Source organism: Prunus persica, chromosome G7 (genome assembly GCF_000346465.2).
Source record: "Prunus persica cultivar Lovell chromosome G7, Prunus_persica_NCBIv2, whole genome shotgun sequence".
Taxonomy (NCBI): domain Eukaryota; kingdom Viridiplantae; phylum Streptophyta; class Magnoliopsida; order Rosales; family Rosaceae; genus Prunus; species Prunus persica.
In genome coordinates this window covers 19,061,983-19,086,944 of record NC_034015.1, presented here as the reverse complement: position 1 = coordinate 19,086,944, position 24,962 = coordinate 19,061,983, and the positions used below count along the sequence as shown (strand labels likewise).

Here is a 24,962-nt window from a genome sequence, read left to right as displayed (position 1 = left end):
CCCATTGTTGGACAACAAGTCCAGTGTAATTTTTTGGAAAACCTGACGATTGTCTTTTTTTATTTTTTTATTTTTGGGTTTGGTAGTTGGTTTTAGGATAAACTTCATATACCAATCACTCGCAAATCAACACGTGTATATGTAAACTCGGATATTTCGAGTTTGTAAGAGTTCGAACTTATAATGTATGAGTTTATGGCTCGTGTCATGCTCACCCTTTGTCATTGAGCCACTTGTTCGAGTTAACAATATTAAAATACATAAAACAAGTCAATTCCATGGCACTTTGCGTGTGAGAAACTCTTATCTTTTTGTAATTTAGATAATCGCCTGCTTTCAAACAAAAAAACACACAAAATAAGATTGAATCCTCCCCCTCCATTCGATACAAATGTGAAAGGTCAAGAATAAATAATATTAAATCATTTATCATGAACGAATAAACCAACAAATGAAAGAAACCAATAATCATGACGTGAAGCTATTCTTGGTTCATATTGCATTTAATTAATTAATTAATTAAGCAAAGAGGGGTGGATTTGACACAATAAAATAATAATAATACTTATTACAAGTGCCATAAGATGAGAAGACTTGATTAAACAAAGCAACGACACAATGATAATAGCTGTTACATGGATAGCATTTTTTTCTATCTTCAGCTAATACTGTAATGATATATAGAATAATTTTTTCACGTATTATTATGTTATTGATCGAAGATAACAAAACAATGTTTATTTCTAAATGAGTGTTTTCACATAGGATGAGAAAACTTTATTAAGCTTTGGCAGGTTTGGTTTGGGTTTCATTTCTTCATATAAACTGGTGGCTGTGCTTCTCTTAACAATCGCCATTCAAGGACTCGTCACCAACGAAACAAGAACATGCGCCGGTCAAGCATTTGGCTTACGAATCTAAGATGTCAGACTCAGGAGGTGGAGCCAAGCCAACCAGACTTTCTTTTTCTTCTTCATTAAACAATATATATTATAATTATTATGTTATCAATTTATGGAACTTTACTAAATCGATTATAGACCCCAAAAAAATATCATTTGACAATTCTTTTAAAAAAAATTTAAAGAAATTTTATGTGCCACGTTAACACTCACTATGAATTTGAGTCCCGGTACGTTTTATTATCTTCATTCTCAGCTCAAAAATAATTTTATTCTAATAACATAAACCAAACGCAAAGTTAACTTGCAAAATGTTAAATAAAAAATAACCATGGACAATTATGTTTTAGTTAATAATATAGAAATATAAGATATTTTATACGAGCGACATTAGAAGAAGGAACCTCGGATGCTCTTAATTACCCTAATATATGTACTAAAAAAGTGTAGATGAAATTAATGTAGTCAAACTCAACTGCCCTCGTAGACATGTGAACTCATGTATGTGGCACTCTAAGCTCTCTCTAACTGTGCCAAATCAAAAAGAAGCTTCGGATGAATCTGTGTATAGATTCAACATTAGGTACGCGCCAGAAGATTTTATCAAACGCGGACTGTGCAAGGTGATCTAGAAAGAAAACACGGATATAAACAATTCGAGTAGATTAAATTGTAAACGTATCCCTTATGTTTGACACAGCTTAGACAAACGTCACAAAGCTTTAGACAAAAATTTGCATCGATCGATCCCTTTAATAATTTCCAAATTGTGACAGAAGAAGGTGTTGGGAAAATGCTTTCACACACACATGGTGAAATTCAGAAACCATTCTCATTGGTGGATCAAAAAAATATTGTATATTCACCTTGTGAAGAGATGTGGGGATGAAGAAAAATATGGAAAATGGAAGAAAAGGACACTCTGCCTTCCCCCTTGACTCTTTTTAAATTCTTATGTACAACTAATTAAAGCATATAATCCGTCCATCCATCCTCCTTGAGTCATGGGTGGACTTTGACCACTACTTTTCTAACCAGCTCCCTCTCCTTTTCCCTTGCCCGGCTGCGCTTTTCTCTCTCTCTCTCTCTCTCTCTCTCTCTCTCTCGCTTACTAGTACTACTACTTTTCAAGTTGTCCTCCTTCCTACTTTTCAAGTTCTCGCTAACCAGAAACAAATATTTCCCTCTCTCTCTCTCTCTCTCTCTCTCTCTTGCTTACCAGTACTACTACTTTTCAAGTTGTCCTCCTTCCTACTTTTCAAGTTCTCGCTAACCAGAAACAAATATTTCCCTCTCTCATCAAGTGCCCACCTCTTCTCTTATTGTTTCATCAGTTTCTGCGCTCACCCCAGTATGAATGCTCTCTTTTAATATTCTTGATATCCCTACTTTTCAAATCTCTCTCATCTCTCTGCCAGCTTCTTTCATAGTTAAAGGTACCAACCCCACATCACCTTCTGTACATACATACCATTGCCATTCTGATTCTGATCACAGATCCTTAATTTCCCCATAGATATATATATATGTGTTTGCAAAGCTACCACCTTTATAGTCAAGACCTTTCTCATTCTTTCTAGATCATCATGGTGTTCTGCATATTATTCAAAATTAAATAAGGACAAATGTTGGGTAGGGCCAGAGACTCATAGCCAGCTAGTCTTCTCAAATGACATAAAGGTCGGCTGTTGCAGTGTAGCTAGGGAGATCCAGAGGGATTGGATCTCCTATAGCCTGCAGCAACAATTTTATCAAACACTTTGTACATGGACACTGCCTTCCAGCTCGATGAAGGCTCTCGCGCCAGTTTTCTTAGATTCATCATGCAGTCGTTTGGCTGCTTCTACATCTGCTTATGGTCTTATATGCCCCCTCCTTCTAAGTATGCATCATCAAAACCTCTCTCTCTCTCTCTCTCTCTCTCTCTGTATAAATGCGGCCACTCTAGCTCATACATATTTTATATATGCATGCAGCTGCTTATTCTTTCTTGATGGTGTCTATGATGAAGAAAATCAACCAAGCTCTTCTTCTGGGAATCAGGCTCGGAGGCTTTTTGATGAGTATCGGCTGTCAATATTCAATGTTGTCGAAAATGAGTAAGACAGACAGTACTAGAACTACTTTGTAATTAAATTTTGCTAGCTAGAGAAAGCAAGTCCAATTAAACCAGCTACATTAGCTTCCAATGTGTATGTATATTGCTCTCATAAGTGTTTTTTTCTGCACGTATGTATATGATCAGATGTGTTCCAGGATTCGCTTTCAGGAATAGTCTTCCGAATCTAGAATTGCAAGAAATTGACCTACAAAGACTGGCATCAAGCAGTGTACAGAGGCAATTTTATCAGGTAAAATTACTATTGTTGATGATAAATATAATTCAAAAAGAGAATACATTTACACTTACATTTTACATGCTAATACTTGATTCCTTATCTGTTTGTAACAGGAAGCAAGGATTAAGGTATTTTGCTTGTTGAATCACAATTTTGGTCTAATTTTCTGATTCATGAGCCATAGTTTTATAATATATAAATGCAGATGTTCCTTTTTCTTAATTATCAATTTTCCCTCTAAATTACAGACTGCAATTTTCATGGGGTGCAAGAGTGGAGAGATTGAGCTTGGCCTCTCCAATGTGCCTCAAGTAAGAAAACCACAAACAATTCTCACCCCGCAAATCAATAAACTAAGCTTGTATGCTAATAAACTAATCCAATTTTTTTTGTTTAATTTCCAGATAAACATAAAAAGGGAACTGATGAGAAACTGGTTGCCAGAAGCTTTCTCCAGACAATTATCTCCGCATACAGCAGTTGCCAACAGGCCAAATAATCCTGATCAGCAAAACCCACTTTCATCCTCCTCCTCATCTTTTAGATCACTGTCCACCATGGACAGCCCTGAATATTCCTCCATCCTCTTCAACATTCCAACCACCACCACTACTTCTCACATTAATATCCCAGAAGTCTTTACACAACCAGCTCCTATTCCATTGCAACCTATTAATATTGTTACTTCATTAGAACCAATGCCACCCTTAAATATCATTAGTAGTTCCATTACTAGTCCTCATCAACAAGCCTTGCAAGCATTTTCTCGAATACGAAACACCCAATTCCCTGCCCCTGAGATCGAAGATGCTGCGATGACAAGAGCCATCCTTGCAGTTCTATCTGCTTCTCCTTCTTCTTCTTCTTCTTCACATCAGCCACCCCCACAAACTAATGTTCCACCTTCTTCTTCTACTGCTCACTTTCTCACTCCAAAAACAAGTGCTTTCAAGACTTACAACTCCTCACCTTTAGCCCCAAGAACGCAGAAGAGCGCTAATGTACGCAAGCAAATCATGCTCAAGAGATCCATTTCCTTCTTGAGAAGTTTGAATCTAATGAGACTTCGCGAAGGTATCCAAGCTACTCGCCCCACTAGCAGTCAGCTTCATCACATGATATCCGAGCGTAAAAGGCGTGAGAAACTCAACGAAAGCTTTCATACATTGAAATCACTACTTCCTCCAGGAACCAAGGTATATGTATGCATACACTTTTTTGTTTGAACACATATTAGGCGAGTTTAAGGCTTAGGGTTTAGCTCTCGGGTTTTAAGTATTAATGATTAGGCTTTTATTATAAATGTAGAAAGACAAAGCATCGGTGCTTACAACTGCAAGGGAGTACTTGACTAGTTTGAGAGCTCAAGTTGCTGAGCTTAGTAAAAGAAACCAACAGTTGGAGGCAAGGCTTCCTCCAGCTGCCAAAGAAGCTTATAATGAAGTAGCAGCAGCTGCAGCAGGCTCATCAAATGAAAGAGTTAGTGTTACGCTTACACGAGTAGTATCCGAATCAACCCCAGATCAAGATCAGCAAATTTTTGACTTGCAAGTGGTTCTAAGATCAGTCGAATGCTGCACTGAAGATTTGGTGATTCGAATATTGGAATTCCTGAAGCAGGTTAACAATGTAAGCTTGATGTCCATGGAAGCCAATACTTGGATGTCAGGATCTGATTCTAACGTCAACCGCGTAATCTTGAGATTAAGAGTTGATCAGGTATGTAATTAATACAACTACGTACTTATTGATTTTTTTTAATTTCTCAATTTCATACAACTATATTGTTCCCTTGTACTGAAGCATGTGTGAAGGTAATTGACCTAGCAATCACCATAGTATTAAAGTTCTAATATATAAATCTAGCGGCCAAAAACGATGACCTGACAAAACTTTAAGGTTTGTCAGTTGGGTATGTCTCAGTTAGTTGAGCTCTTCTACTTCCACTCGTGTGAGAAGAGGTTCGAAACCATCTTCCCAAATCGCTTGCACTGAAAATTAAAAAAAAATAAAACTTTAGGGTTTAGTATTGATCAATGTTAACTTTCATAACCAATAATTAATAATATTCAAATTTTAAGTTTTCTTTTGGTTTTTAACTTGTTATATTTTTAATGAAACAAAATTAGAATATATAGGAAATTAGAAAGAAACTGAGTAAATATTAATTATTTCTCTTCTTGTTTATAACTTTATAGGGGACCGAATGGGACGAGGCTGCCTTCCAGGAAGCAGTGAGAAGGGTGGTTGCTGACTTGGCATTGAATAATTGCCGCAATCAATGACTTCTTTCTACAACGTTCCAATATATATAGCTAGGAGTCTAGGACTAGACTAGTCAAGATTTTGATATATGCATGGATGGATGCCCATTTCTACTTTTGGCCATGGATGCCTTCAAATTTTGACCCTATCACCATCTAATTCATTTCATATTTTGTGCCTCATTTGTACAATTTTAATAACCGCTTTTTTACGAGGCATCAATTAGTATAGGAGTTTGGAGTAATTATTTATTCAGAAAATGTTTTAAGTTTGAGTGGTGAGAAAAGTAACCGATAAAATAGAAAAATATATAGAAATTATGGTATTATTTAGTTTAAACATCTATTAGTTATATAAAGATTTACGGGATGGAAGTAGCCATGAATGGATTTGTTGGGACATCCATGATCCATCCACCAAGGCAAGTTGGGGTGAGTCAAGCCCACCAAATAAAAGTCCTTGTTTTATCTTCTTCTTTTGTGGGGGTCTTATGTGGGTTCTTGCGTCAATTTTGTTTCTTGTACGAAATTATGTGTTGCCCAAATTGACTGCAAATAGGAAGAAACCATGAAAGCAACCACCATGAACCAACAAACACCAACAATTGTTTAAAGAGTTGATTGACACAAAGTTAGAACAACACATGTATTCAAAATCTTGGTCCGACATCAAAAATTCACTTTATTGTTTTCTCCAAAACCATAATAGTAACATATGCCATGTCATGCTGGGTGTTTTTGAGGTTGAGGTTGAGATTGCGGTTGGGTTCATGTATCGCATAATATTAATATTAATCTGGCCAAGAGATAATATTAAAATCCCATTTGTCTTTGGTCCTTTTGTTGGGCAACAATATTCTCTGTCTTGAAATTTCAAGGTCGGTCAATCACTTTTCTACACAGGAATCAGTAAAGCCCTTCGAGACGGCGGTTTTGACTTTTCTATATATATATAAAAGCATATGAACCTTTCTAGGTTTGAAGGGCTCTACCTAATGTGGTAAGCAAACTCATCCGCAGGTCACAAGTTGGTCAAATTCTTTCATCTAAAAGATTCTGGGCCAGGGCTCCAGCTGCCCATTTTGTATATTTCCGGTACCACTCCCACCTGGAAGTTTGGAAGTGGGAAGTTGGAGGCTTTCCTTTCCAAGATTCTGGATAGTGTCCGCAATTTGGGAGGGATCGGAATTATGTCCGCTAAGATCTACTTGACTTTTATTCTCTATATGCCACCTCGATTCAATATAATGCAATGACTAAAAGTTTGACACCACCACACTTTACCAAAAATAAAAATAAACAAGCAAAACAAAGTAAATGTTTTCTGTTTGTTGATGGTATTTCTTCTTGGATCATCTGATGGGTAAATGTTATGTTACCTATAGGGTGTATGATAAGCCTCCGTACGTCTTCATCATCAGCTCAACAATATATTAAATCTCTTTTGGTAAACAAAATTGATATATAACATTGACAACGCTGACAAACTGCAGCTCAACATGTAATAACAAGCTAGGGTGAACCTGGAAATTTGAAAACCGATCCTGCATCCTCCCAAAATTGCCCCCCTCGAACCCGCAAAATTTCACTACACCCATAGTGATTACTGATTAACAAATAATATTAATTTACAAAGAAAAGCAAGTGATTCTGAACGGCTTCCTCGACAGTTACAACTTTCCAGCTGATGCGCTGGTGATGCCCCCATAGAGGATTGAAGCCCGCAGGAAAAACAAGTCAAACTAAAACTCTGCAGTTTGAGGCCATCTGAACACTTATGTTCCGACTGCCGTAACTGCATCTTCATCAGTAGAATCAGGTGAAACAATTTCCTCCATAGGTTCTGTTTCTGCTTCATTGTCTGTCACAACATCTACTAGCTTCTCCCTAAGCTTTGTTGTAAGTTCTTCCATAGCAGTGTTATTCTCGGCTAAAAACCTTTTCAGAGCATCCTTGCCATGGAAATTTTGACCATTTAAATTATAATGTGAACCAGACTTTGTCACGAATTTGTTTTTCACTCCCAATTCTATGATCTCTGATTCGCGACATATACCCTTACCAAACTCCAGCTCTATATGAACTGTTCTGAATGGAGGAGCAAGTTTGTTCTTCACTATCTTCACTTGAACTTGACTTCCTAAAGTCTGCATAGCAAATTAATTTCTTTCAAAAGGATGCATAACCATAGCATCTATCCTCCAATCCAAAGGGGCAAAAAAACGAAGAACGGATAACAATGTAAGCCATATTACTCAGATTCAGGTTATTTTTCAGGGTCTCATTAAATGGTATTCAAGACCAATTCAAAGTTCTAATTCAGGAGTAATGGCTACCAGGGAAACTACTTCTGTCCACAAATAAAGTTCTAATTCATGGGCACGATAGACAGATGGTTTTGTACCTACCTCTTCACCCTTCTTGATAAGCCCTATTCTCCTAATATTAAGTCGCACTGAAGCATAAAACTTCAAAGCATTGCCACCACAAGGAACTTCAGTTGGCCCACCAAATCCTCCAAAAGTAGAAATCTTCGACCTCACCTGAAGATAAACACATTCAATTGCAGAAGTCTGACCTTTGATCAAATATCCACATCTTTCAATGAGACGGAGAATATCAGATTACTATTTCCACAATACAAAAGCCACCAAATTCAGAAAGTATTTCAGGATAGACTATGTACAAAAAGTTAAACCATACAAGTCAAAATGAAACTATATAACAGAATTGTATTCAAATTGTATAAGAAATGAAAAACGCTAATACCTGATTTGTAAAGATTAATATTGTCTGCGATAGAGACAAAGAGTGACTCAATTTGCGAAGCGCCTGGCTCATTAATCTAGCCTGCATAGCCATATGAGCATCACCCATCTCACCATCAAGTTCACCTTTAGGCACAAGGGCAGCCACCTGTCATCGTATGAAAACCATTCATCCACCCAGGCAAGCTACCGTGCAATGTAAAAGACAAAAATCTGGCTGTAAAAGTACAATCTATAAAAGCCTCTTGAGATGATATGATGGGGAAAACATTCAATGAGAACCAAAACCATAGAGGTTTTGTACGAACACATGAAGCATGCTTAATTTTCAATGGAAAAGTCAACATGGATAGTTTACCATGACAATATAATGTTACGGAAAAGCACCTTACTTACACTGTCAACAACTACAACATCAACTGAACCACTCCGGATTAGAGTGTCTACAAGACTGAGGGCTTGCTCACCACAATCAGGTTGCGAGAGAAGTAGATTCTCAGTGTTTACCCCAATAGCCTGAGCCAGTGAAGGATCAAGGGCATGCTCAGCATCAACAAAAACACAGTACCCTGCATAAAGTTGCATAAAACAAAGAACTCAATATCATAACAGCAGCCAAAAGAAAACACTTTAGCATCAACAGGGTAACTCAAGATCATGAACAAATCTAAATTTTACTACACCAGCATTAGAACCTAATATCTCCTATATGGATCAAATAAAAACTTTTTACAGGGTACAACTGTTCTAACTCCAAGAAACTCAGGAGATGATCGGGAAACACAATTTAGATGTGTGTGTGGTAGTACCGTGTTCACATAGAATGAACAACTGAAAGAAATAACGAAAAAGAAAGAGAATTTTTCACATACAAAAGACATACCATGTTCTATATATGATGTGCAAAATGTTAATGTACCACCAAATTATAGTAATAAATTCCATAGTCTAACCTCCTTGCTTCTGTGCTTCGGCTATTACATGTAGAGCAAGAGTAGTTTTCCCAGAAGCCTCAGGACCAAATATCTCCACAACACGTCCCTACAGAAATTCAAAGAATGAATATCACAAGCAGCTAATACATATTCAAAAGTGATGTATAAGGTCAAATCTGTGCATCTAACAGCCTATGCACAAAAACACTCATGTGTGATCAAGACAACAAATGACCAGTTATAATGACCCTAAACATTCAACTGATTATGTTTTGCATAATACCTTCGGAAATCCACCAGTTCCCAGTGCTAAATCCAGAGCAAAAGAACCCGTGGATACCACGGGGACCTGTCGAGGAGAGGCGGACCGACCAAGCCACATTATAGATCCCTTTCCAAATGAGGATGTAATCTGATCCAAGGCTTGCTGCAGGGCTAAATCTTTCTTGGACATATTCTCTTCATTGGAGTCACTTCCATCTGACTTAGATTTCTTTCTGCCTTCAAAGACCAATTCACGTTTTTTAAAATCATAAGGCGCACAAAGTGTCTCAGAAAAATAAACAAATAACAAATACTAACATTTCCTAAACAAAGTTATTGAAGAAATCAAAAAACGAAAAAAACTTGAAGCAATCACCTTTAGAAGAAAAATTGCAAAGCTGAGTAGATGGCACCAATATTCCTCTCCGATGCACCTGCAAAACAAAAACAAAAAATTAGATGCACGAAGCTCTAAAGGTATAACTCTGTTTTAACTTTCTGTATCCGAATAAATGAACCATTTAAGATTCAGACACTGTTTTCCCAACTTTCACAGCGACCAAACAGACAACTAAAAATGCACAAAATGAAGAAATGGCAAACCTGTGGTGGAAATAGAAAACGTTTCATAGAAAGAGCGTTTCGGAGAAGCCTTGCCATAGGCAATAACCTCCAAGTTTCCAAGCCTCCACAGCCCAGCTTCTCCAGAATCAAATAAGAGAAGAGCAAAGCAAGGCAAAACCTAGCCGAAAAATCAGTTTAGAAAAATTTGCTAGGCCATGCATATACGAAGGGGCAGAGGGAAAGAGAGGGAGAGGGAGAGTCTGGGTTTTAGGGTTTTGGGTTCGTTTTCCCTCCTTTTTGAATGCCGAGTATCGCAGAGTGAAGAGCTGACTGTTCGGGCTTTCGACTTTTCGTTCTATTAATTTAGGATTGGGAATTTACACGTCGGATATTACGGGGGAGATGAGAACCCGCGTATTGTAAATAAATACGATGGGCTTTTTCCTACAATCTCACCCTATATTAATAACAAATTATTATCGTATATTTCTTTTTTTTCTTTGTTTTTCATGAGTTATTTATATTAACACCCCTGAGGTTTCTTCTGTTTTAAAAAAAACTCATCATGTCTCACAAATTACATGAACACCCCTAAGGTTTCAATTTGTTTTCACAAAATTCTTTTTCGTTGATTATTTGTCCAATAATTGATGATTTCATTAAAAAAACCTATGCAAATGACAAAATTAACCTTAAGGAAGTATATGCAATCTAATCTTAAAGGCCAACTTTGTCATTTGAAGAATTTTTTTTTTTTTATAATAAAATCATTAATTTTTGGATTAAAAATCAATAAAAATGAGTTTTGTAAAAACAATTTAAAACCTCAGAGTGTTGGTATAATTTCTAAAATCTCATGAGATTTTGTGAAAATGCTGAAAACCTCAGGGGATATTAGTGTAAATAACTCTTTTTTCACAGATGTTATTTGTTACTTTAAAAATCACTCTTAGGTATTTTTCTTTTTCATCTTTATCTTTGAATTTTACTTTTTCAAATAATTATTGAATAAATGTCAATTTAGGCTCTGTTTTGGGGTAAATCAATTTATAGAATTTTGGGGGTACATAATCAATTGAGACTATTTGTAGGAGTTGAAAAGACTAAATTAGATACGTTATACGATGCTTGGTCTTCTACATTTCCATTAAACTTGTAGATTGCAGGCCAGCCACTAAACAATCAGGCTAAAAAGCCACGTCTTATAATTTACCAACTCAAGAAAATAGGCTTCATAAAAAAAAAAACTCGGAAGAAAAAAGGAAAAAATCAATTGAGATAAAAGGACTTAAAAAATTGCACATACCATTAATAGGGTACTAAAAACGTTGTCCATCAAATACCAACAAATCACAATGCCATCCAAACCATCTTTTTTATCACATCCCCTCTAGACCAACTTCAGGTAAAAATAAAAAGAGAAACACTCCCACTATCACTCATCATACAGAGGTAAAAATATATTGATCATACAAAAATGACCGGCCACCATTTTCTATCAAAACAGTCTGAAGGTCCAATGAGAACGCTCAGCTACTCAACCCGCCTTTCGGAAACAATCATATTCTACTGCTGTTTGCATTCTGGAGGCCGCTCGCCCTGCTGACCGTCCGCAAGTTGTGCTCTTCCACTCTTCTACATTACATAACACGAGCGATCAGGCCAAGCACATGAAAAGTTGATTTTAGACAAAACAAGTTGAAGATGTTGGACCAATAAACAAATTTAAGGCAAACCAGTATTTTCAACATTTGTTTCTTTTTTGAGGGGGCACTGTAAATCTGGCGAAAATATATGAAAAAAATGGAAATACCTTGTGAGCAGCTGATGTCTGCAACAGAATTCCGTAAATTTGACAGAAAAACAAGCATCATTTCAGATTTTGAAAAAAAGAAAAAGAAAAAAGAAGAGATGGTTAATCCAAATTTGAAAAATACTACACCTTCTTTTTGGTTTTGCCTTCATCTTCGTCTTCATCATCTTCATCATCATCTTCGTCCTCATCTTCATCCTCATCATCATCATCTTGATCTTCAATGTCATCGTCTTCATCATCTTCCAAGTCTCCAAAATCATCTCCCTGGATAGCTTCTCCAGTAAACCATGAAACAGCATGGGGGATGATCTTATCTCGAATGGTAGACCTACAAAATAAGGATGCCAATAACAGAAGAAAAAAATTAAACAAAGTACAATTACAAAATTCCCAAAAACATCTAGCAATAGCAGAGAGTTCAGAAATCTTCAATGGATAGAAGAAAGTATGAACTCACCCAATGTCATAATCCTGTTCCATCTGGTTTTGGAGTTCCTCCGCCTGTTGATAAAAGGGAACAAATAAGACACCACAAACAGCCACAAGTCGTTAAAGGAAACAAAAAGTAAAGAAGACCGTCTCTTACAGCATCTTCCTCAATATCTTCGTCGTCCTCAGGAACTTGAGGTGGACTAAAAAAGTTGAAGAAGCTTTCGCAATTCTCAGTTCTAGTGATTGGCTTAGCATTCTTAGATCCCTTCTTAGGCTTCTTCTTAAGGAGCTTCTGTGTCAAACATTTTGCCGGATACCATTCAATCTCCGTCCTACAAAGCACCAAGTAACAGCCAAATGTAAAATAAAGTCAAACTGCCATGCACATGACTTCTTGGTAACAGAAGTATAAAATAAGGAACTAAACTATTTGGCATAAAGGCAATGTAGGAACCAAACTTACCCTATTGCTTTCTCAAGAATGGGTTCGTCTTCATCTATCATGTGATATATCTTTGTCAAGACAGAGTTCTTAAAGAAGGGGTTGGTGTCAAAGTAGAACTCAAGTTTGAACCCCTTGGGATTATCTATCCTAAACCACTTGATGTCCCTAAGATATTTAAGGGCCCCTTCATCACGCTCAGTAATCTGATATCAAAGGATAAGACGAAACAGTTTATTTGACATACAGCAACATAACTTCATAAATGAGAAACATTATGCACAAATGACTACCTCCTCAGCTAGCACTTCATTGTTTTTCATTGCATTGAGCCAGAAATCAGGCACTCCTTTCTCTATAAAAATGCAAAAGCAAAGTCCAGAAACTAATAAGTTTCACACGTTAAATAAAACCTAATATTGGTCCTGCAAAACTATCAAGAGTGTACCCTCAGCAGCGTTATCCTCTTGATTTGCTGCTTCAGTAGTAGCTCCTTCAGCTTCAACAACACCATTTACGATCTCGTATCTCTGTCAAGTGATCAGTACAATTTATTTTAAAACCAAGGACATGCAAAGAAATGACAATAAGCAAACAGCATCCATATTGCAATAAACGAGCACACACTAACACAGGCCAGGGGTGCCAGTGCTACCTTGCTTAGGTAGACTAGTGGCAAGCCACTAAACCACCTAGCCTTATGTGCTATGAAAAGGAAACAAAGAACATCTCACAGATGAACTCTTCATGTTTCAGGATATAAGACATATGCCAGTGCAGTATGTAAAACATACCTTGCTATACAAAGGCTGGTACAATTTCTGATACTTGGCTTCTAGGGCTGCTCTCTCCTCAAAAAACTTTGCTTCTAATTCATCATGTTGGGTCTGCAAGTTGAGAAAGGCTCAGCGTGTTTCACACGTCCAAATAATATGCACACCTTTTTTCATTTTTCGTCAAATAATACTAAGAGAGCGATCAACAAGTTCCATTCAACAAACACCACCACCAATTTATGACAAATTGACTCCAATCATTTTGTCAATTACAATGAATATTTTGCAAAATTCTAAGAGAACCCCAACTCAAACTCAAAACGTAAAATATACACTAGAAACCCGTCACATATCAATCAGAAGTCAGAACTATTGTTACCAAATAAACTTATAAATGAAATAAGAGTGTAATATAATCAATCAATGAACAAAATGACAAACAAATATCAGCCAACCAAAGACTTAGACCAGCAAAGTACAGCACCAAACTACATGCTTCAGAGCGAGAGAGAATCATGCCTGGATTTCTCTAAGAACATCAACACGCTTTCTGACTACAGGAGAGAGACTCTCGAGGATATCAGAGTGCTGCCCGGCCAAACTCTGTATCTTATTCTGCGAAGACACAAAAAACCCAAACTCTATCAGCCAAACAAAGGCTTAAACCACCAAAACAAAATCGATACATAAAATTGAAAAATTAACGAGTCTAATGGTGACTGGGGATAAAGCACTGACCTTGAGAGCGTTAACGAGGCCTGCTCGATCCTCTTCGTTCAGAGCTGCATAGACAAATATGAAAAGCAGTATAAGATCACCACATCAGATTACCAAGCATGAGAAACAAAGAGAAAGAGATAGAGAAAGAGTACCACCAGCGGCGAGATCAGACATGTTCATGCTATCCTTGTCGTTGCTCATTGTGATTGCACAGGTAGAGAGGGGGGATAGAAGAAGGCGGCAAAGCTAAAACCCTAGAAGCGGTGAGAGGGGAGGCAAAGTGTAAAGAGAGCTTTCAAAACGTGGCCTCCGTTTAATCCTTTGCTCCCTCTTTTTAAACCCTAACACCTCCTCTCTCTCTCTCTCTCTCTCTCTCTCTCTTTATTATTATGGATGGTAGTGGTACACTGTGATGCGCTGTCCCATATTTTTTTAAATTAATTTCTACATTTTTCATAATTGATTTTTTAAATCTTTGGGCATGGTTGAAACTAGGGGTGGGCACTCAAACCGGCGAATCGGAAATTCAAACCGAACCGCACCGAATCAAACCGAAAAAAAACCGAGTTGACCAACAAGTCAAAAACCGGTCAAAAACCGAACCGGACCGGTTTGGACCGGTTCCGGATCCGGTTCCATGTCTTCAAAAACCGAACTGGGCCGAACCGAACCGGTGAAACTAAAAAAATATATTTTTTCAATATATATTTTATATTTAATGCTATATTTTTAATTTCACTAAAAAAAACATAATATTTATCCAAGTTCAATGTCAAAATATCTCTCTTTTCTCACTTTAATATTTATTTTTTATATGAAATTGAATAATTTGTTAATTTTTAAGTAAAAAAATAATATTTCAGTTGAGAATTGTATTAAAAAGTAATTTAAAAAAATAATTTTTATAATCCGGTTCAAAACCGAACCGGACCGAAACCGGTTCAAACCGACCCCGGACAGTTTTTGAATTTTTTTTATTAAAACCGAACCGAACCAAACCGGATGAATAGTATTGGATCGGTTCTAATTTGAGGCAAAAACCGGTCCAAACCGAACCGTGCCCACCCCTAGTTGAAACTTGAGAAGGGCCGGTGTGATGAAGTGGGCTAGATCTCTAAACAAAATGGATACATTTGGCTGGCTTTTTGGTGGTCAAATTTTTTTTTGCCCATATGCTTTCTATTTATTCAAGGATTTTCGTGTAATAAATTTGAAGTCGTGAGCTCCTTCAATAAGAATTATATATCAAATTTGAGATTGTTGGAGAGCTTTATGGATTTGCATGAGATGTAAGTTGAGGGTGTAGAGGGGAGAAATAGTCACTAATCATAATGGTTGGTGAATTTGTTTTTCTAGTGGTATGTGGAGGTGTTTAATTCGCGGGAAGAGATGATTCGCGGGAGAAAGGTGGTTGTGTGAAAGGGGTTTGAGAACGATAAATTATTTCATTTTCTATGTTTAGTAAGTCCATATTTAGAAAAAGGTTTCTTACCTCATGTGAAAATACAAGGGAAAATAAAACCCTCCATCCATCTTGTGTTTCATTTTTGTTTTTTATTGAAAATCATGGTAAGTTTTTTATGATCAATTTGCCCCCATTAAAAAATAACCAAATCAATGAAAAATTAAAAAAAAAAATTAAGGGTATAGTATAATGGAAAGCCTGAACAAATTTTATTTCCCCAATTGATAACCAAACCAAACATTGGTAATGATATATTACTTTCTAAGCATTACCAAACATGAAAAATGAATCTCCAGTTTTTTTCTACAAACCAAACACAACCTAAGTGTGTACACGTGTTTTAGATTCATTTAAAAGGTATCAGTATTGGTCTTTGAATTGTATTTTAGAGGTATTTAGTTTGCGTGAAGAGGTGATTTGCATTAGAAGATGATTCACATGGAAAAATGATTTACGGGGAAAGGGGCTTGGGAATGGAAAATTAGTTAATTTCTCATTTGTTTGGTAAGTCCATATAGAGAAAAGGTCTTGTCACTAATGTGAAAATGAGTAGGGAAATGAAACCGTCCATCCAACTTGTGTTTCATTTTCCATTCCAATGGGAAATCAAGGACCAAGGTAAACATTAATTAAGTTTTATATGATTAATTTATCCTCATTAAAAATCGAATAAATAAGCAAAGGACCCACTAGTGTAGTGGTTTGGAGTATTTACTCCCTCAGGCAAGGTCCTGGATTTGAGTCCTAGCATCCGTGCAGTGTGCCTATGAGTTTAGTATTCTATCGCCTCTCTCAATAGAAAAGGTTCTAAAAAATCAAATAAATACAGAAAAACATTAATTATGTTTTTGTAACTTAAAGGTATAACTGAAATACTAAACCAATTTTATTTCCAATTCATAACTAACATAACATAGGTAAGGAAATAAAAAGATATTTTTCAATTACTCTCTTTACTTTCCAAGCATTAAAATAAATCTCCATTTCTCATCATTTCGAAAAGACACAAGAACTGATTTCCATAAATTTATTTCCATGAACCAAACACAACTTGTGTGTGCACGTGTTTGAAACGTTATCAATATTGGTTTACCACAGATTTCCACAATAATTTGTTTTGTAACAGGAGGAACAATTGATTAGCGCAGGCAATTTCGTCGGCAAAAATGAGTGCAAAAAAGTGTAGACAATAGAGACCATTCAATTTCGAAATAGAGAGATATTTGGCTAGAAACCAGGCTGCACAATCTGCTCCACATAACCAAAACGAACACTACATACATATAATATAAAAAATGAAAAACTGAAAATGACAGCGATGATGATGATGATGTGAGGTAAAATCAGAACAAGCTGAAATTCATTCCACAAACTAAATAAAATCAAACATTCAATACAGTAGCCAGTAAATAGCACTTCTTATGGCTACATGTGAGTTAAGTACTTGTTATCTCTTCACAAGCTGTTCAGAATTGACCGACACCAAGCTGCTTATCCTGCAATCCGATATGTAAGATTGTTTCTTGCAAACCCCGTTGCCCTAAAACAGATACAAAAGATATTTAATTAAAAATGATCTTATAAATTTTGGATGAAGAGTTTCATGGAGTTCTTGCACTGTCTTAACCACCATTTTCAGTGCTTTCCGCATCTTTCACTTGATCACCATTAGCTGGCTTCTCAGGACTCAAAATTCTTCCACTCAAAGGATCTACAGGCCGTGTGTCACGTGGCCCACCCTTACGTCCCATTGCCACCATTGGCGGTGGAGGTAACAACCCTGCTCTGAAAAGAATGCGCTGCACAGGATCTGAGGGCTGAGCTCCAACAGATAGCCAATACCTGCAGAAAGCAGGAACAAAATTTGTGTGACACAATTGTTATACTTATTTGAAGACACAAGAAACTTTAGCAACTATTTACTACTCTAGCAAAATAAAACCAATAAAAATCTGCTAGATCAATTGTTGTCCGGAGATTATGAAGTCATGCGCATCCTGTTAGAAACTCCGAGGTACAACAGAAGGCATTAATTGTCTCAATAAGCACACAGAATAGAATAAAAATATCCTGGGACAGTTGTTTCAGCTTCCTCAAAATCTTAAAACAGTTCCATTAATTAATTTCATCTTAAAGCATCTACATAATTAGAACAAGCAGAGAATCAAGTAAATCCATGATTGAAATTTATATTCCAGACAACATGCAGTAATTTCCAGGAACAAAGTCACTTGATCAAAATATAATTTAATTTTCCGTGAGAACACATTATCCTCCTCTCACCTAACATCTGGAGATCTTTTTTTTTGGACGTAATCTTGGATTTTCATTCAAAAGGGTACAAAGACACCTACAGCAATTAGAAGAAACATAACTAAAACCAACAAGAGGAAAATAAACTACAGCCAATTACAAAGCCTAGTACAGTATTTTCCTCGCACCATAGACAGACTAATTAAGGTGGACTGGGCAGTCCATCTGAAACCAAAACACGAACAAGGGACACAGACTAATTAACATCGGGAGATCAAGGGGTCACATTTACGCACAGCCACCTTCCAGTTCTAGCATGAACATGAGATATTATACCATAACCCTAACACTGAAAGACACAAAATCTAAACTTAACTGACACATTAGTACATCTAAAGGCAATTCACCAACAATGAAACATGCAAAATGAAGCATTGAAAGTCACTTACTTCACTCTTTCAAAGTTTAGACCCATTCGTTTGCCACCATCTTGGCCTGTACAAAATCATACACATTGAAGACAATTTGCTTAAATATCAACTATTCATATCACCCAAATGAAAAAGAAAAAGAAAACTAATCCTTTTCTTTAGATATTCATACTCAAAACGCGTTATCCTTCTGAATTTTTACCCAGCTTCACAGAAATTGCAATTTTGTTCAAAATTCATCAAATTCAGCTCTACCGATATGAAATGCTTCATTTCTTTAGCTATCATTAACAAAACCCTAAGAAACCAAAAAAAATCCTAACCCATAAACAGAGAGAGAAGCGAGAGAAGACCTGGCAAGGGATTGTAGTAACCCAAGACTTCGAGGTGCTTGCCGTCTCTAGGAGATCGGCTATCGGCCGCCATGACCCGATAGAACGGCCTGTTTTTGCATCCGAACCTTGCCAATCGTATCCTCACCACCATTTTCTTAGCTCCACCAAAATGATCGCTCGGTCGGGAAAATCCAGTAACTCACTACATCTGCTTTCTAGGGTTTAAGGAACTGATCTGAATGTTATTTCGGGTCAAATTAAAAAACCTGTGCGGCCCAATAATACTAATAAACAGGTTTAGCCCAACATTTAACCCGGCCCATGACCCGGCCCAGCGTCGTTCCAAGTGCATGTTGAAGGCGGTTAGCGCCTAGACGGGGGAAGTCCTGAAAGTTTTTTCAACAGAAAAAATAAAATAAAATCTGAAAGTTTCTGACTTTCAAAACCCTTTTATAGGGTTTCTGATTGGAAGAGAAGGAATTTGAATTTCTTGGTATTTCTGGCAACAATGGAGGAAGCAAATATTGAAACCGAAAAACCCTCGCAAACTCTAATCGCTTTCCCTCCTCACTGTCGAAGACACCTCAAGAGCGGAACGTACCGTTCCTTGGTTCGAATCCTATCTCACTGCTACGAGGAGTCGCAGCATTCAGCTGCCGATCAAAATGTACCTCAAGAGCTTAATCAAGGTAGATTAAATTTCCACAACTCAGTTTTTAGTTTTGTTTGGTTACTGAGAAACTCTTTTTATTTTTATTTTTTTTATCATTAGGGTTGTTCAGTTGGCGATGGAAGTGAATTAATAGCTTTCGAAAGTAAAAGTTTGATAATTTTTTTCTTTTTTGGTTTACTAAGATTATTTTGCTGCCAAATTTTTAAAGCACGCAGTAGCTAGTCACTTGCACTTGGAAGAGGTGCTATTGGAATGTTTAGTTTTAGTTTTTAAGTTTTGGTTTTTCTTTTTGAGTTGACAAATTTAGTTATAATTGTGTTGTTTTTCCTGATTTTGATCTTCTTTATCCTGTATTAAGATAATGGCAGCATCGAACCAGTGCAAGCAACTGAAAAAGAAGTGCTGGAGAATGTTGAATTGGTTGGTCCTGGCAGTATGGGGCCTAAGAATTCGGCAGCTGAAGAAGTCAGAGTGGCTGATGAGAGTTGTAATCCTAATGATTTTCAGGAACAATTAGAGCAGATAAAGAGTATACTGAACGTGGAAGAAAATGAGGATTTTTCAAAACTGAACGAAGTGATGGACATCGAAAATATCCTTGCAATTGATTTTCAAGATTTGGATTTCGATCCTGAGCAGATTCTGATGGATGAGCCAGAGCGGATGGCGAAAGGAAATGAAGACGACACTCATAGACCCTCAGCCACATCATTGGACCAGAACCAGAGTGGCAGTGATAAGGTTGCATTGTTGACTAACCAAGAAGAACATGATGCAACAGTGATATCTGAAAGTTCGGTTCAAATGGTTTCTGGAACACTTTATTCATCTTTACATACTATCGCGATGGGTGAAAGTTCAAATCAAAGAGAGTCTAATGAACAAAATTCCTTGTTGATGACTAACAGATTGGATGTAGAGCCTATAATTCAACAGAAAGCAATGGAACTGGAGACTTATGTATCTTCCGAAGGTGCAAAGGAATCTTTTATTCCCATTACTGAAGTTGGAGCGATTAAGGAGCCAGAAAACTTTAGTCAAAAGGTCCCTGACTCCTTTGATTTCTCTTTAAATAAGGATATGGTTGCTGAAGCTTCAAAGCCTGCTGAGTATGGCAAAGACAAAAGTTCTTCACGGAAAAATAATGATTTAGAAGTAGAACATGAAATGCAGCAAAAGAATAAGGAACTGGAGGAAATAGTTTGCACCAGAACGGCAATAAATTCTCCCAGCCATATGAGTGAAGATGTTGAAGAGGGAGAAATTTCTAGTGACGATGGGATGGATGACCGATCGAATGATGTGCTTTTGCATGATACAGTAGTGTTGGAGGAAAAGAAAGTTCCGGAGGTGCAGATATTTAAAGATGCACTTGATAGAAAAGAGCACTCTTGTAATGTAGCAAATGACAAAGATTTTGGCTCCAATTCCTTTCTGGTGGACATGGTTGACGAAGGCAAAATTGATAGAGGGGCGGAACTCAGAGAAAGTAGTAGAACTGAGATGATTTGTAGACCAGGGGTTGTTGAGGGTAAAAATGTGAAAGCCTTAAAGGTAGATGACTCTAATCCTTTGCTAGAGGGTGGAAGAATTGAAATGCAAGATAATGGAGTGAGGATGGGTATTGGATGTCCCGCAGCCGGAAACCATGGAATCACATCTGAAGAAAAGGTATTGTTTTCACTTGCATACTCCTTTTTTTTTTTTTTTTTTTTTTTTTTTTTTCTCGTTGGTATTTATTTTTTTATTGTTGTATACTCATACCATTATAGCTGTTTGAATCGTCCATTCTGTGATATATCAATATACCACCATTCTCTAGAGTTTGTCCTCAATCCATCGAGTTTTTTTTTGTGGGTAAACTGGAGGGGATAAACCCCGAAACCAACAGAAGCAGGACAAACCAATCTAGCTTTCGAAAAGGGGATATCATCCAGAAGAAGATTCATGATATTTTAATTATTTATTTTATCATCATGAAATTTTGATCATATGTTATGGTCTATTATTTATCATGTGCAGTGGGATGACGGTGCCTGTAATAAAAGAAAGCGTGGTCCTCCAACAAAGGAAAAGAAAGAAAAGAAAAAGGTATTAGTTTTTCCTTAAATTGCATTTCACTCCTACATTGTTCAGTTGGGTTTGTTGATGTTACTATCTCATTGTAAATTGTTTCGAAAAGTATCTTATTGTGATATTCTTTGGAATTCATCCTGACACATCTAAAAAGTAATTGAGAATTTTTTCATTGTCGAAGTGTCCAGTTCATAAGGGTAACATTTTCTGTCTGCTTATAGAAATATCTCCTTTTGTGAACAATGCATTGTGCAGGCTAAAGAACGAAAGAAACGAGCGGAAAAGAACAGGGAACTTGGTGTTAAAAGGCTGAAACTGCATCCAATACAGAAAGCAAAAACTGTAGCATATTGCCGCCATTTTGTGAGGGGAAGATGCCATGAGGTTTGTACTGTGCTCTCAATTCTATTATTCTTGTTTCATCTCTATTGAATGTGTAACTTACCTAAATTTTCACTTTAGAATCTCCTTGGGCAGGGTGCATTGATATTGCTTATTGCAAAGTTAATACTCTGAAGTTTTTTTCCTCAAAACTATCTCTGTAGGGTTGCCAAAGCAATCCTTGCTTTTATTTTCTAAATAATTTTGGGGTGCCAATCATCTGGCATCTTTTGATTTCCTTCCCATATCTATCTCCTTATTGTTATACACTTTATCTTTGTTTCACAGGGTGACAAGTGCAAATTTTCACATGATACGGTGCCTTTAACAAAATCCAAGGTATGCTCACTGGACTGTGTTCTTAATACTTTCTCGTGACGCTAGTTGCTTCCTATTAATCAAAGGATATATTTAAGAGTGCTTTTTTACTGCTGCATTTGCTCGCCTAACCCCATTTAATAAGATTTAAATTATAAATGCTATATAAGCTTTGTGATTGGTTTAATGCATTTTCGTTATTTTCTATTCTGGGGTTGCAGCCCTGCGTCCATTTTGCTCGTCAGTCGTGCATGAAGGGTGATGACTGCCAATATGATCATGAGCTCTCCAAGTATCCCTGTAACAATTTTAAAGAAAATGGTTTCTGCAGCAGAGGTGATCGTTGTATGTTTTCACACAAGGTAAATTCTTGTCTGTATAAGATGCTAATTAGAGCCAGTTATAATGTAAAGCCTGCTTGGCAAGGTCTATCATTACATTACATATGTTTAACTATCTGCCCTGAGTAGTTATCATTAGAGCTTACCTTATTGATTTGCTATTAAAATAAGTTAAATCGCTAATCAAGTTTACAATTTTCCTCAGATGCCATCCAATGAAGATAGTGCAACTGCTGCATGTAAACCTGAATTGAAGCCTCCTATGGTGCTGAATAATTCCAGATCTCAACAAGTAAACACTGGTGGTGCCTCCCAGCAGAATGTCCATGCTTTGGCCTACTCAACGGGGATCCATTCTCGCAATAATACTAAACAGAATGTGACACAGACTGTTTTGAAACAACCTGAACCAGCTAACAAAGGGATTAGCTTCCCCTCTATTCCGAATTCATCGTTGGTTCATTCCAGTATGTCTAAACAAGGCTTAGCCCCAGATAGGAATAATGGTGCCAAAGCTGGGAACCAGATAGATCAAAGTCCATTAAGTTCTGTTCAAAATTCCACTGAGATTTTAAAGAGAACTCCACCAGTAACCACTCCTAAAGGAATTAATTTTTTATCATTTGGCAAGGCTTCACCAGATGATGCAAGGGGTAAAAACCAAGTCAGCCGTCAGACAAGCCCATGTGTGTCAGAGACTGTCAAAAACTTGAATGGGATGCTAAAGGCTAATCAATCGGCTGTACTGCAGGGAACACACTTTAATCCTTTCGGGAAATCTTCGGTAGCTAGTTCTAGTAGTGAGAAACCGGTTAGCTTGCCTTCATTTTGGAATAATGGTAGCAATATTGATTCCTGTGAGAGTCAAACTACAGCTGATAAACCTCAAAATTCAAGCGGAATCTCGTTGAGGCTGCCACCTTCTCCACTTACTTCAGGTCAATCTTCAGATCGCATAGCATCCAGGTTTTGTAAAGAGACAGCAAATTCATTCCAGAGGGGACTCTTTTCTACCCTAGCATTTGCAGCAAAGTATAAAACCCAAAACATGAACCAGTCAATTGGCTCTACTGGTGCTCAAGTTGATAAGGAAACTAGGAATAGCAGTATCAGTGACAGGTTTGCAGAATGATTCAGCAAAAGCTTTTAGAATTTTAGATTTCTCATCCCTTATTGGTAGAAACATCAAGCAGTTTGCATGGTGTTAAACAGTGAATTGTGCCTTGGGCAGAATTGAGTGACAAGAAGGGTCCCCATGCAACCAGAATCAAGATTGTTATTTGTTCAGTTTGGTCAAATACACCAGAAAAAGTACAAAGCTATTAGGTGGCATCTCGCGGGCCCTTTGTCTGCACAAGTAGTAAGTCACTCACTCGTATAATTTCAGCAGCTGTCAGCAAGGTACAGTTTGCAGTTTTCTTGTTTACACTATTGTAAGTAATATTTCCTTATATTTCTTTAAGAGGCAGTTGTGAGTCTAACAGGTAAAGGCTAACTTTAATTCTTTTGTTGTTTTATTTTATTTTTCAAAAGGAATTTATAGGAGTTTGATGGCTTCAATATAATGGATTTTGGTGACTGAGGATCTTCTTCATTGAATGAATTTCAGGCTGGCTAAACTTTTGTAACTGTTAATTGATTATACTCTATGGATACCAATCTCATGTGACTGCCATCTTAACCTTGTTCTTGTTGCTTTCGTGCTCCCGTATAGGAAAAAAACCTAACTTTTTTACTGCCTTGTTATATGGAGGACAGATGTTCTTGAATACAACATTTGCATCCTTGTTTCAGTGTGGAAATCCATCCACCTTCGTCCGCTGCCGGAATCAATCTTAGGTATTGGCTTTACTTACCAACTTGCAATGGATTACTTTAGGGCTACTCTGAACATGGTTAGCAGATTGCAGGTTACTTGTAATAGGAGGCTTGTTGAGTCGTATGCCCATTTTTATCCTTTCTTGCTTCCTATTGGGAAGTTTGACAATTAGATTGAAAGCCAAAGATGTCATTACAACAAAAGCTGGGCTGTGATGCATTTCCATGTGCCAAAGAAAGCATTGGAATATTGTTGAAAAGCTGCAGACAATTACAGTATCAATGCACTAACCTATCTGCTCTCTGCTAATAATCCAAACTAGTCTTGGATCTGATGAAGGCTAGAAAGGATCTACATGTTGATGTTGTCTCCAATCCAGGAGTCAAATTTACATTATTTGTTTGTATTGTACCACACAATGAAATTACATCTCATATCTTGCAGGCTTTTCTGCAGTGCATGTGAATGAAATGAGTTGTGGACAAGTGGAACCATTTTTCCTATCACGTTCGGGGAAAAGGGTTAAAAGACATTAAAGTTCAAGTGAAATGTCTAAATTTGTTGTTCCTGGTGAAATCTAATGATGTTAAGGCATCTCCATTTTTCAAATCATCGTGCTTCACTTTATTGACCCTGAACCCACAACCT

General features: G+C 37.0%; 5 protein-coding genes across 20 annotated transcripts; 2 read left to right on the top strand and 3 right to left on the bottom strand.

Annotated features, from left to right (window-relative positions):
• On the top strand, positions 1,902–5,619 carry LOC18771075 (putative transcription factor bHLH041). Its single transcript, XM_020567849.1, has 8 exons — positions 1,902–2,784; positions 2,879–3,001; positions 3,148–3,253; positions 3,355–3,369; positions 3,490–3,552; positions 3,646–4,437; positions 4,550–4,960; positions 5,440–5,619. The coding sequence occupies exons 1-8, from the start codon at positions 2,669–2,671 to the stop codon at positions 5,524–5,526; spliced, it is 1,713 nt and encodes a 570-aa protein (XP_020423438.1). The 5' UTR covers positions 1,902–2,668; the 3' UTR covers positions 5,527–5,619.
• Positions 6,914–10,575, bottom strand: LOC18771384 (DNA repair protein recA homolog 3, mitochondrial). 3 transcript variants are annotated; one of them, XM_020569359.1, is made up of 8 exons: positions 10,076–10,575; positions 9,849–9,906; positions 9,492–9,709; positions 9,227–9,314; positions 8,661–8,842; positions 8,275–8,421; positions 7,914–8,048; positions 6,914–7,652 (listed from the first exon to the last, which is right to left on the bottom strand). In XM_020569359.1, the coding sequence occupies exons 1-8, from the start codon at positions 10,130–10,132 to the stop codon at positions 7,281–7,283; spliced, it is 1,257 nt and encodes a 418-aa protein (XP_020424948.1). In that variant the 5' UTR covers positions 10,133–10,575; the 3' UTR covers positions 6,914–7,280. The 3 variants fall into 3 exon arrangements, with proteins under 3 accessions (XP_020424948.1, XP_007204049.1, XP_020424949.1); XM_007203987.2 differs by having other exon boundaries at positions 8,670–8,842; positions 10,076–10,574; XM_020569360.1 differs by lacking the exon at positions 10,076–10,575 and having other exon boundaries at positions 9,492–9,705; positions 9,849–9,892.
• Positions 11,316–14,585, bottom strand: LOC18769753 (nucleosome assembly protein 1;2). Of its 4 annotated transcripts, none has more exons than XM_020568669.1 (12): positions 14,375–14,585; positions 14,241–14,284; positions 14,022–14,117; positions 13,521–13,613; positions 13,175–13,256; positions 13,020–13,081; positions 12,748–12,932; positions 12,439–12,616; positions 12,310–12,353; positions 11,979–12,180; positions 11,850–11,867; positions 11,316–11,671 (listed from the first exon to the last, which is right to left on the bottom strand). In XM_020568669.1, exons 1-12 carry the CDS (start codon positions 14,421–14,423, stop codon positions 11,603–11,605), a joined length of 1,122 nt encoding a protein of 373 aa, XP_020424258.1. In that variant the 5' UTR covers positions 14,424–14,585; the 3' UTR covers positions 11,316–11,602. The 4 variants fall into 4 exon arrangements, with proteins under 4 accessions (XP_020424258.1, XP_007204369.1, XP_020424259.1 ...); XM_007204307.2 differs by having other exon boundaries at positions 14,378–14,584; XM_020568670.1 differs by lacking the exon at positions 11,850–11,867.
• Positions 16,910–18,935, bottom strand: LOC18770270 (30S ribosomal protein S16-2, chloroplastic/mitochondrial). The gene is made up of 4 exons (XM_007202651.2): positions 18,725–18,935; positions 18,390–18,435; positions 17,318–17,529; positions 16,910–17,227 (listed from the first exon to the last, which is right to left on the bottom strand). The coding sequence occupies exons 1-4, from the start codon at positions 18,855–18,857 to the stop codon at positions 17,154–17,156; spliced, it is 465 nt and encodes a 154-aa protein (XP_007202713.1). The 5' UTR covers positions 18,858–18,935; the 3' UTR covers positions 16,910–17,153.
• Positions 19,117–24,885, top strand: LOC18770156. 11 transcript variants are annotated; one of them, XM_020568425.1, is made up of 10 exons: positions 19,117–19,395; positions 19,738–21,050; positions 21,402–21,470; positions 21,711–21,839; positions 22,125–22,175; positions 22,376–22,516; positions 22,701–23,614; positions 23,708–23,855; positions 24,254–24,334; positions 24,406–24,885. In XM_020568425.1, exons 1-8 carry the CDS (start codon positions 19,215–19,217, stop codon positions 23,730–23,732), a joined length of 2,823 nt encoding a protein of 940 aa, XP_020424014.1. In that variant the 5' UTR covers positions 19,117–19,214; the 3' UTR covers positions 23,733–23,855; positions 24,254–24,334; positions 24,406–24,885. The 11 variants fall into 11 exon arrangements, with proteins under 11 accessions (XP_020424014.1, XP_020424012.1, XP_020424010.1 ...); XM_020568423.1 differs by having other exon boundaries at positions 24,399–24,885; XM_020568421.1 differs by having other exon boundaries at positions 24,029–24,334; positions 24,399–24,885.